The 11,856-nt window shown below is 49.7% G+C and overlaps 1 protein-coding gene across 2 annotated transcripts; it reads right to left on the reverse strand.

The window, feature by feature from the left end:
- Nucleotides 1-590: 590 nt before the first annotated feature.
- LOC104344426 (interferon-induced protein with tetratricopeptide repeats 2-like) lies at nucleotides 591-7,159 on the reverse strand. 2 transcript variants are annotated; one of them, XM_086478621.1, is made up of 3 exons: nucleotides 7,032-7,159; nucleotides 3,155-3,298; nucleotides 591-2,185 (listed from the first exon to the last, which is right to left on the reverse strand). In XM_086478621.1, the coding sequence occupies exons 2-3, from the start codon at nucleotides 3,217-3,219 to the stop codon at nucleotides 856-858; spliced, it is 1,395 nt and encodes a 464-aa protein (XP_086334747.1). In that variant the 5' UTR covers nucleotides 3,220-3,298; nucleotides 7,032-7,159; the 3' UTR covers nucleotides 591-855. The 2 variants fall into 2 exon arrangements, with proteins under 2 accessions (XP_086334747.1, XP_086334746.1); XM_086478620.1 differs by lacking the exon at nucleotides 7,032-7,159 and having other exon boundaries at nucleotides 3,155-5,327.
- Between the last annotated feature and the right edge of the window lie 4,697 nt (nucleotides 7,160-11,856).

Consider the following 11,856-nt stretch of genomic DNA (forward strand, 5'->3'; position numbering starts at 1 on the left):
TACCTGCTGTGAGCCTGGGGGTACTGAAAACTGATGGAAGGGTGTATCTCTGGCAGTCCACGCTCTGTTGCTTTGGGCTGCAAGGAGGCACCAGCTGTTGCCCAGGAGAAATCGTGTAGAAAGGAATTTGAAGCATTTATTGATCAAAGACTACAAAAAGCCTCACTTTGGCCCCAGAAACAGAATAAGTTGTTCCTAGTGATTTCTCTTAAATGGGCACTGGTGCAAGAAAGCGACCCCCCTCCCCGTTTTATGTTCAGGCAGGGGTGAGCACACGGACGCTTCAGAGGACTAGTGCAGGTAGAATCGCAGCGCTCTGCTCCTTTGCAGCAGGTGGCTCTTGCTGTGTTCGCATTAAATGCGATTGGACAGGCCAGGGACCCGCACGCAAGTGCTTCGCCCCCACCAAGACCACTCGGCAGTTGGTGCCGTTACAGAGAAGCCACCTTATTTGTGGCAAGTGACAGAATTCTGGTAGCTGAAGGGAGTTAATTTCTCACGCTGCCTGAATCGGCACGCACTTCTGATCTACAGCACCTCCAAGGGAGACACACAGGTCTGTACCTATAAAGGATTGTGCTCAGAGCCCGTGAAACAAATTCTTCACCTTTATTTTTGTTCCCTCCTCTCAGAGAAGCAGCACTGAGGGCAGGGTGTGTAAATTTTGGGCAGCCAGTTATCTATGGGTAGGCCTGTGTCTAATAGATGAGCTCTGGGATGGTCCAAAAACCTGATGGAGCCCTTGTATCTACGTGGGGTGATGATCCTGCAGCTGGAGAGACAGACACTAGTCCTTGATGCCTTCTAGCTTTGCAGAAGGGGTACTCTGCTCTCTCCAGACTGGAGCTCCCACCATCAGTCTGGACCGGTTCCAGAAAATTCTGTGGGCAAGCGGCGGTCGGTCTCGTGGATGAAGTGGTAGATGGCGTCGGCATCGTCGCGGCTGCAGTACCAAGCCATCTTTGTCAGCCTCCAGGCGCACTCCTTCCTCTCTTCTGTCCGCGTGGGAATTTTGTAACCTTCCATAAACTTCGCTTTTGCTTTGTCAGGTGATTTCTTTTTGTAGAGGAAGAACTTCCCCCAGTAGAGACAAAGGGCTTGACGGCTTTTGGGGCTCAGGGTGTCCTCTGTCTCCTGCAGCTCCTTGTAGATCTTCTCTTCCTGGGCTGGGTCTCTCGTGCCGTAGAACTCTGCTAATTGCAGCTTTAAAAACACGATGTCAAGGTCTGGGTGGTTACAAAGAATTTGCTCAAGGTCCTTGATGGCTGCATCCAATATATTATTCTTCTCTTCCTTCTTTGCATTAAGCCACCGTACCTTATAGCACCTGGCCAAGACTTGGTAGAGAAGGTGGTAACCTGGATCCTGCTGCAGGGCTCGCTGTAATATCTCAGTTGCTCGCTCCGTAGATCGTCGGAGCCAGAACAAAACCGTGCCTTTGAGGACGTCGGGATCGGAGCTTTTCTCTGCGCATTCTTCTATCAAGTCAATCGATCTTTCTATATCCACTTGTTCGAGTAGCCTGGCTAAACCCATTTTGGCTCTGTAGTTGTTTGGCTGCTCAAGGATAGTTCTTTCCAATTGCATTATGGCTTTCTTTGCAATATCGGGATACCAGAAGTAACTCCAGGAGAAATAAAGAGCCATTCCCAGCCCAGTATGGAAATATCTGTTCCCTGGTTTCAGCATCACTGCCACCTCAAAGCACTCTCTTGCCCGTTCCCCGTTGCGGGTTCTGACAGCCAGGAGGGACCAGCCTTTCTGGGCCTGGATGTACGGGATCAGCCGTGAATCCCAAGGAGCGGGGCAGAGCTGCTGAATTTGTTCCAGGTAGCTTTCAGCCTCCTGGTAAGAGGCCTGAAGGTAGTGAATCCAAGCGTAATTCCCACAGATAATCAATGAACTAGCAGCCGACGCCTGCTTCTCATCTTGTCCCTCGTGCTTATTTTGTCGCTCGTGCTCTTCAGCGTCTCTAAGGCTCTGCAGAGCTTCTCTGTTCCGGCCGTTCAGCTGGTACAGGTACGCCTGCAGCCCCAGGAGAGCTGCGTGGTTTTGGTGGAGGGTGTGCTTGATTTCAACAGCCAGCTTCTGCAGGACATGTGTCAGTCCAACGTGACCTGTTACGCTCAAATTCCAGGTGAAATGGCATTGAAGGGCATCCAGCTTCTCCTTCAGTTGTTCATTGCTGCAAAGAGGAAAACATGAGTTGTGAAAGTCAGCGGGCAGAGGGGTGGGATCCTGTGGTACCTGCACAGAGCAGAAAGGAGCTCCCAGCTGTACATGGAACAAAAAGGAGGGAGGGGTGGAGGATGGGGCTCTCCCCACTGGCTCAACAAGTCCATTGCACTCAAGCTACTAGTGAACCTGTAAATCTTTGTTCCAATCAGCCCATTTTCAGCTGGGAAGCTTCATTCCCGACCTGCTGCGCTCCAAAGAGGAGCCAGTGGTGCCTGGAGCCAGGGCTGCTCTTTCTTTTTATCCAAGATAAAGGCCCTGGTCTGGACTGCAAGAATGGGAAAGAGCACAGCCAGCCAAAACCACATGATGAGAATTTCTTTGCTCCCTGCAGGGAGGAAAGAGGCTGTGCCTTCATCTGAAGGATGAGGCAAGAGGTGGCTCAACAAAGAGGGTTCAACAGGGAGCTGTGAAGATGTTGGACTGGAGCATCTCTTATATGAGGGAAGGCTGGGAGAGCTGGGACTCTTTAGCCTAGGAAGAGGAGGCTCAGCAAGATCTTAGAAACATACATGAATAACTGAAGGGAGGGTGCAAAGAAGACAGAGCCAGGCTGTTTTCAGGGCTGCCCAGTGCCAGGACAAGAAGCAATGGGCACAAACTGAAGCTCACGAGGCTCCATCTGGACACCAGGAAATTTTCTTCTTTTAATGGTGAGGATGACGGCTTACTGGCACAGGTTGCCCAGAGAAGTCATAGAGTCTCAATCCTTGGAGATACTCAAAAGCCATCTGGACGTGGTCATGGGCAACCTGCTCTAGGTGGCCCTACTTGAGCAGGAGGTTGGATGAGGTGACCTCCAGAGGTCCCTTCCACCTGAACCATGGTGTGGTTCTGAACATGGACATTGGGCTGAGCCTTGTCAACCCGAAGCCGCTCTTTGTGGGAGCCGCTGCAAGAACAGGCGCTGGGCACTTACCTCATCTTTGCTGTGGGTGTAGCGTCACCGTCAGGGAGCGATGGCCTGGGCTGCGCCTCTTCCATGCTGCAGCAGGGGCAGTCCAGTGTCTGTAACTTACTGACTGATCCTTAAATAGCGAAAGTGCTTCCTTCTGGGCAGGGTCTGATAAAACAATTTGTCTCAGAGGAAACAAGACTAAAGGGGAAAAGCTTAAACTAGGACAAGAAAGTATCCTGGTCTCCCTGCCTTGAAGCTGCCACCTTCCCTTTGCAAAATGGGACTGGGGTCTGGATAGACAAGAAAGGAAACCCAGTGGTCAGAGCAGCAGGTTCTGAACTCACCCCTGGGGCCCTTCTCTCTACTGGAAAGGACTTTGTTAGCATTAAAGCTGCTAGAAAGTAACAAGGGGAAGACCACAGAAGAGGATACTGGGCTGCAGAGTGTAAATACAGCATTGTCGTTAAAAGGCCAAAGGCTCCGTATGACTCTGTAAGACCTTGGCACTGGGGCTCATCGGGCTGGATCTGTCGTGATCTGCCTGAAACTTTGCTGTGGTTTGTTCAGCTTGTTTACCTGTAACAGCAACTGCCCAGCAGCAAGGTGGCTGTTACCTAATTCATTTGGGTTTTTTTTAGCATTTGGGTTGTCATAGTTTTGTATAACGGTGAGGTACAACGGCTGTGCCTGTGATAAACCCGATGCTTATCCTTAGGGAGGGGGTCAGTGCACAGTCATCAAGCACAGCACGGCCCCAGGGCTGTCAGCAGCTCATCAGTGAGCTGTGACGGTTCATCGAAGAACACCGTTTTGGCAGGTGACATAAACTTAGATTTCCTGACAGAAACAGGACTTAGAGGTAACAGAAAAAAAAACTAGGTAAAACACCATATATACAGTATATCTGGATGTAACATGGAACTGCAGCTCTGTGAAGAAAGATTCAAGGGTACAGAGCAGTAGAAAATACATTAGGGTCTACCCAGGGCTATTTTATTAAACGGAGGAGGAAGAAACAATCAACCTGATCATCACATTCCTCCCAGCAAAGAAGAAAAAACCCATCACTATAACTTTCCCCCTCAGGATGCTGATGAGTCACTGCAGCAACGCGAGGGAAGTACCTCTATCGTTAGAGGGATGGGGTCGATGCTTCTGCCTGTTGTGCTGCTCTTTTTCTATTACTGACACCCTTTAATAGAGATTGGGTAATTTGGATATTAGTCGTCAGTGTTGCTGTAACTGGATGAATGGTAAGTGATTGCTGGATCTTGGTTAGGCTGAGGCATTAATTAGACTACCGCTAAATTCTGGTTTTTGAATCCTCATGGAAGCATCTTTCTGTGCACTTCGGCTTGCACAAGCTGCTTCTCTGTTGCCCGTCGTGGCCAGGATGGGGCCATGTGAGCTGGGTGATGGGCAGATGTTTTGACTCCCTGGGGCAGGGGCCGAGCTGGGCTGTGGGCAGTGCTGGCAGAACGAAGTTCAGAGCTCAAGCCCTTCAGGCCTTGGCAGTGGTTCTTGGCTCTTTCTCCTGCTAATATTAGGGCTGGTTTGAGGAAGATTACGGTTCTGTGAAATAGCTATTAATATCATACAAAGCTTGGATGGAAGTCAAAAATAACAGCAAATGAGAAAACTATGAACCACGCAGCCAAACGGGAAGTACAGGCAAGGCTTGGTGTTGTGAAAGATAAACAGTGGGAAGGAAAAGCAAAAGAGCTGCAATAAGATGCAGAGAAGAAAAATACAAGTAGCTTCGGAGATAGCTTGAAACCAGTCCTTGGCTCTGAAATGGTTTTGTGTTACATCAAGTAACGCTGATCGAATCCTCTGAGCTGATTGAAATCCTGGTTTATCGGCCCGGATGTTTCCTGGGTTTGGAAAAACACCCGTCTGTCATAAAGTTCCTTTGCTGCCCACTCGGGAACGGAGGGGGCTTGAACCAGCCTGGTACTCTACCCGCTCCATGCCTTGGAAATGAATCTGCTTTTCTGCCTCTCCAGGCCGTTCCTTTACCCACAGCAGCCTGATGCTGCGGGGCAAGACCGTGCGCCTGAGCCCTGTCTTCATCTTCCTTTGTAGCAGCTATTGTACTGACAACCTGTGAATGGAGACGTGGCACGGCCTGTAGGAATAAATAACCTTTATAAGACCAGATGAACTGTTTAGGAAAGGCAGAGGGGCCAGCAGGCTCAGAGTCCTTTATCAAGCAAGAAAAGGAAGAACAAAAACCCAGACTCAGCCCGATTCTTCTTGGAGGCAGTGAAGGGGTTCTGAAGCCCTAAAGCTGTCTCTGCAACATGGAGCAGAAAGACAGAGCTTGGAAAGGCTGTTCTCCTGAAAACCATGCCTGCAGGGCTGGGACGTCTCAAGGAGCTTCGAGCCGAGTAGCAGAGGCCAAAACTAAAAATATATTGAGGTGCGGCAGCAGGATTTCCCTGACAAAGCTCGAGTCCTGGCTGAACATTTGAAATCTTTCTCGTGTTAATTGTATCTCGCTTCCTTGTTGGCATTGAAGTGTACAGGTGGGGCTCCTCTGAGCAAGAAGCCAGGTGAGAAACAGGCGGTTACAGTCTCTGTCGCACCTTTTCAGACCGTGCTGGCTCCGCTGCTCCAGGCCGTGCTACTTGCGGCTCTGCACGCGGACGTACCCGCGCCTCTGGGGAGAGGAGGTGGCAGAAGCGGAGCTTTGCCGGTACATCAATACTTGCACAGAGGCGTTCGATTCGTAGCTCTGCTGGTCACTGTACGAGGCCCTGGCCAAGAGCTGCGCTGACAAAAGCCTGTGGTCTCCACCTGCTCAGAAGCTGGAGGGTGTGCAGAGGATTGCAGCATCTTTTATGAGACCAAAATGGGTAACGCTTCCCCTAGATAAGGGCTTATATACTGCGAAGGTGCCTGTTTTCTCCTACCTCTTATAAGGCAATTGCTTCTAACCACAGACTTTAGTAATTCGTGCCGGCAGATGGCAGAGGATTTCCATCAATGAGCTGTAGGACACGAGGTCTGCGTTGCCGTTCTCTCTCCAGCCTGTGAATAAGCAGCTACGCTTCTGCCTCGCAGCTGGATTGTTTTTTAACAATATTCCAATTTCCCTCCCCGCCCCCTTAGATGAAAAGACCTATATTTGGAAACGTGGCGGTTTCCCCTGGGTGTAAACAAGGAGGGAAAACAGACCAGGACTTCAGAGAGCATGAGCTGCCTGCGCAGGGCGTTCATCCTTCATGGCTGAGCTAGGAAGGGCCCGAAAAAGTGACTGGGCAGCAAGTTTAGAATGAAAAAAAATATTTTTTCCATATAATCTATACTGAAACTGTGAGAGCAACTTTGTGTAAAAACAGCCTCTGCCTCACCAAAATATTTGACTTTCTTTTTTTTCTTTTTAAATGCTTTGAACGTACAGCAGAGAACAGCCTCTCTGTGCACACCTGGGTTACCTGGTACCGGCCCTGGGCTTTCTGCTCTACTGATACACGAGCATCAGGTGACCCGTAACCACCAGAGACTGGACTTGCTGCCATGGGCTGACGCGGGGAGCTCGCTCTGGAGATGGCAGTGAATAGCTCTGCTCCAGCCGCTCCTCGTTCCCCCCAGACCGGCCGGGATACTCACAAACCTGTGTCTTCTATCACCTGCTGCAAGAGCCGGGCAGCTGCTCAAGCATGTACAGAGAGCAGAGAAAGGGAGCTGTTAAACATTTCAAAATCTTAGGCTGAAATACCTTCCCAAAGTACCTATCTCTCCTGAGTTAATCTGGCTCCAAAAATACAAGGATTCGCCTGTCTGTTTACAGCTTGGTGAGCCGATGAAGCCGCTGCGAAGGCTTGATCAACAAGAGGAAAAATAGTTATAGGGAGAAGAAAACAGATGATAGCGAGGGGTTCGGTTAACTGACCTCAAAAACACAGCCCTCTGTCTGCTCTCTACGTGACCGCCTCACCAGCTCACACGTACAAAGGGTGCCTGCGAAGTGCTGGAAGACACTCCGATACCAACGAACTCCCCTGGCTCCTCAGGGAGGACCTCTTATCTCCACGAGCAAAGCCTTCCCTTCTATCAGCACTTACAGAGCCACTCAACTGTCTCCCAACTGCTCTGATGCGGTGATAAGCCCGGAGCATTTGCTACTCAGCGAGGCCGGGAAACTCCAGAGCACCGGGGGCTGACGCGGGGCAGGCGGCTGGGCAGGGGAGAGCAGCGACCGCCCTGCCGTAAGCACGCAGCCGGGATCCAGGAGCTCTTGACAGCTCCCTCGGGATCCAGCTCGTTCCCCGCAAGGGGCTGCGGCCCTCAGGCCATCTCCCAAGACTGGGAAGTGCGGAGCCCCCTCGCAAGCGCAGGCAGTGAAAGCCAAAAGTGGATGTGTACGTACAACGCTGCCTATTCTTACTGCAGCGTGCGCCCCTGGGGCTGCGGGCAGGGCCTGGCGCTGAATTCGGATGGCTCTTAACCCCAGTGAGGGGGTGAGCTTTGCGGAGCAGAGGTGTTCCAGGGGTGGGAATGGCCCGGAGCCAGTCGTAACGTTCAAGGGCACTGAGGATGGTTCAGCTGGGAGCGTAACAGCAGCACGGCGAGGGGGCCTGGTTTGTTCCTCAGCAATGATGGATGAGGAGGTGGGAGGAGGACATGTGGGGAAGACAGCTGGCTGGAATAGCTCAGAAATAAGACCGAATCCTACGCTTCTCAGAAGCCAATGCATTGCAGGAACCTCAGTTCTTACCTGGTTCTAACTCCTCCCACAGCAGTGACTGCCCCGGGGCAGGGGACACAACGTTCCAGCCTTCTTTGTTCCAAACCAACTATTTGTCTAATTCTGTATTTCACTGGATTTGGGATCTCTCTTCTCTGGCTACAAGGGGCTCTCTCCTCGTTTTCTGGATTTGGAGTGTGGTGCAGGTCGGCAGAAGGAGGGGGACAGCAGAGCTGCCCAGGTGAGCAGTGACTTGTGTCTGAGATGACCAGGGCTGACACCCTTCTGTGCTGAGAGCGTTCATGGCTGCCGAAGGAGGCAGCAAACGGCCCGAACTCTGGCAAAAGGGCTGGGCCCAAATCCCAGTTCCAGACTACGGAAAAGGGGACAAGAGGATCTGTGGGATTTGTAGGGTTGTTAACTAACGAAAGGCAGAGCACAGGAGAAAATCAGGTCCTCTGATTCCAGCAGCCAACTGCTGGTCCAAAGGCACATGGTCCTACTAGTGTGGCGTGAAGTTGTGGTGTTCAGATTTTGGTAAGGTTGTGGCAGTAATACGCTGCGTTAGTTCTGAGCCAAACTCTCAGAGAGCAACGGGGAAAGAAGAGTAGCTGAAGCGATGACAACCCAACATAATGTGTAGAAAGAATAATAGCCAGTGGATGATCTAAACAGTGTGTTAATTAAAATAATATAGATATTGAAGGACGAATCTGTTTCCTGCACAGCTTTGAGAAAAACAGAACGCAGTACACTTGGTCTAGTTAACAGCAGCTGTGGGGAAGAGAAGGCAAGAAGATCCTCCCCAGTGAAATGTTTAGGTGCTTTGCATAGGTTTAAAGAATTTAAAAGTTCTGAAATGTGGCTGAGCTTATAGACAGTCCCATGGAAACAAAAGAAAAGGGCCGTCGGACACCTGCGACCAGTCCGTGCAGGACAAGCCATTATTCTGGGCATATCTGAGATGAACCGTAGCTGGTTCTACAATTCCTCGGATTCTTCCTTGGGTAGGAGATTATTTCTCTGGTAAATCATGGAGAAATTTCTATATGTGGAGAGCGGAGACTGAGGAAACTGTAGATCTAAGTCTTTCTCAAGAGAAGCTAATAATGCCAAGACTTCAAAGGGCGATAGATCAGATAAGCATCATAATTGACATGAGTGGTAAAGAGGGAAGAAATCTCAATACAGTAAGGAAAAAACAGCTAGAAATGCACTTACATTCATTATGTACTTTCAGGTTATCTGGGCAAGATTAAATCCACCCAACAGGTGGGAGAAAGCTGAGAAGGGAGCCTCCACTAACCTGGGGAGGGTGGGAAACAGTCAAGAAAAATGCCACAGGTTTCTCTTAAAAAGGAGACTGAAGATCCAGAGAGAATTATGTGGTGTTGGGATCTGGGAAAACGGTGGAACAAGCAGTTAAACATGTTGTTTGTCAGCACCTAAAGAAGAACACCAAAGAAAATGAGAAACAGACAATGCTAATTTGGCAAGATCCAACCATCCCAAGCTAAGATAATTTACTTCTACAACGATGTTATGAGCGCTGCACTCCAAGAAGAGGCAGTAAATACAGTTTTATGGCTTTTGACACTGTTCCACATGGTCCATGAACAAGATACAGAATCACAGTTTGGATAAAACAGGGCGGATCGAAGATTGAGTGACGAGCCTGAGGCAGAGGAGAGTTTTCAGTGGTTTCCCTGCAAAGTGGAAGGATAGAAGTAAAGCAAGCTTTTAAAAGCAGGTTGAAGAAATGGGTTGGGAGTGATGTAACTGGTCCTTGATTGGGCAGGAGGATATTTTCCTGCCTCTATTGACGGAGGCTTGTGTAGACATTTTGGAAAAGAACGTAATTTTAATTTCCATGAAACAAATTTGATTTTTTTCGCAAGCAGGAATCTAAACTACACCTTGAAACAAGAAGCTGTCAGCAGCTTTAACTAACTAAAGATAACAAAAATATAGCGCAAAGAGGCTACAGACAGAAAGATCCCTTTAAAAGTGTTAATTCATGAAGAAACATCTCAAACTGTGCCTGGGTGCCTGCTCTCCCAGACAGGGATGGAACCTGGATATTTCTGCAGACAGATCTCCACCGTATTGTCTGTTCCTGAAAAATTCCTGTTCCTTCAAATGCTGTGTTTCTCTTGGGACTTCGCTCTCCGAGATGTCAGCACATCCTTGCTGAGAAGGATTTTAAGTGTGGCCAAAGTCACAAACACGAGATTAGAGGGTGTTGCTTCCTGGGCGAGCAAAACTGGGTTTGACGACCCGCTGAACGCCTCAGCCTTGAAGGCTGAAGCTTGTTTTCTTGGGCTTTAACTTGGAACCAATTCAGCAAAGTCTTTTTGTCCTAACTTTTATCTAAACACAGAAAGAAGGGGGAGAATAAAAATATACAGCGTCTTCTAGAAAAAGAAAACAAACTCTATCGCTCCCTAATTCTGACTCTTCCTCCATCAGCTTTTTTCAGGAAATGAAGTGACAGAGGTGAAATTGTTTTATATAAACTATAATTTCCACCCAGTGAGACGGCAGCTCCCTGCTCCCTTCTCTATCAAGTGGAGCTGACGATGGCCCTTGCTCACCCAGGCAAGTCGAATGGCCTAAACCCGTGTGAGACCTCTCACCAGGACGGCAGGTTTTCCCACGTGCTTCCAGCCACTCAAACAGCGGCTCCTGGAAGCTTCGCTTCTGCTTCGTCCACTTGTTCTCACCCAGGACGTATCTCAGCCAACAGCTGTCACCGGTGCGTGGCAAAGATACGGTGCTGCGTGTGTCTGCCAGTGCCGTCCCACCAGCTGTTTTAGTGGCTTCAAATATACGTTGAATCAGACAAGAAGAAACGTGTGGTACTTGTGTTGTTTCTAACATCTTTGTGACCCCCTCCCCTGTTTGGGGACACAACTCAGTACGACCACGGTGCACCCTGGCTTTGTACCCACTGCCTGCTGCTTGGCCAAAGTCTTCTCCAGCCTCACGTGGCACCCAGGTGGCCCGCGAAGACTTTCTCTTCTTGTGGTTTTTTCCCTCTCTTGGTTCAGAGTACCTGAAGCACCGAGAAGGCTGTCGGAGCCTTCCTGAAGGGTTTATTTTTAGCACGGCATGAAGAGCACGCTCCATGCCCTGAGGCACGCTGTTGGTGATGCAAAGACACTTGAAAATCTAAAACTCCCCCTTTTCAACAGACGTGAGCTCTTAAACCTGCCCAGACTTTCTAGTGGCTTAATTCAGTCCTTGTGATCGTGTTTCACTTGGCGGGATTTTATTTGATGCTTCATTTCTGAGACGTTGCTCCCCACGTAAGTGTTTATTGAGTGCCTCACCCCCCCTCGCTCTAAAGCGCCCAAGCCCTGAAATCTCTTGCCCTAAAGGCTTCGAACTAGTCCCGTGGTGCTCGCATGATCCCAGCGACGACTTTGGCCCCGCAACTGCTGACGGCGTGAAACGAGAACCCCTGATTATTTTCACAGACGGCGTTCCTGAGAAGCAGTCTCGCAGCATCTCAGCCCCTCGCTTATGAAACCCTCCGCGTGTGCAGGCAGGAGGCGTTTCATCCGGAGCTGGAACACATCAGCCAAGCAGAATTTCCTTTGAGCTGCAGATAAGCAGATTCTGGTGATAGAGAGGCTCTGCTCAAACAGACGCTGGGCTTCCAGCTTTCAGAACAGCCTCCAGGGCCAAAGGGGAAGGAAGTATTTAATATTGTGAACATAGGACATATAGAGAAAAACAACACTCCAAGATGCATCACCCTCAAACATACGCCCTGAGCTGTTAACCCCCTGCTGCCAAGGCTGAGCATCCCCCAAGCGGCCTCAGAGCTTAGGGCACGTGCAGCGAGGCTAAAGGTTTTCTAAGCCTGTGCAGTATTTGCTAAGAAATCCTCAGGAATCAGCTACAAAGAGTCAACTCATTGTGCAGGAAACCTTGATCAGCCGTGGGGAAAGCTGATCGCGGACTTGAGCATATTGAAAAATCAAGTCGTCTTTGTGAACAACCTGAATGGTCAGATTACAGAAAG

This window comes from Leptosomus discolor, chromosome 27, assembly GCF_034619465.1.
Source record: "Leptosomus discolor isolate bLepDis1 chromosome 27, bLepDis1.hap2, whole genome shotgun sequence".
NCBI lineage: Eukaryota > Metazoa > Chordata > Aves > Leptosomiformes > Leptosomidae > Leptosomus > Leptosomus discolor.

What these genes read in the sequence shown, in the direction of transcription:
- LOC104344426 (XM_086478621.1), bottom strand. Translation starts at nt 3,219, where the DNA reads ATGGAAGAGGCGCAGCCCAGGCCATCGCTCCCTGACGGTGACGCTACA. An exon ending in ACACCCACAGCAAAGATGAG is followed by an intron (nt 2,186 to 3,154) that starts GTAAGTGCCCAG and finishes TCCTCTTTGCAG; the next exon opens with CAATGAACAACTGAAGGAGA.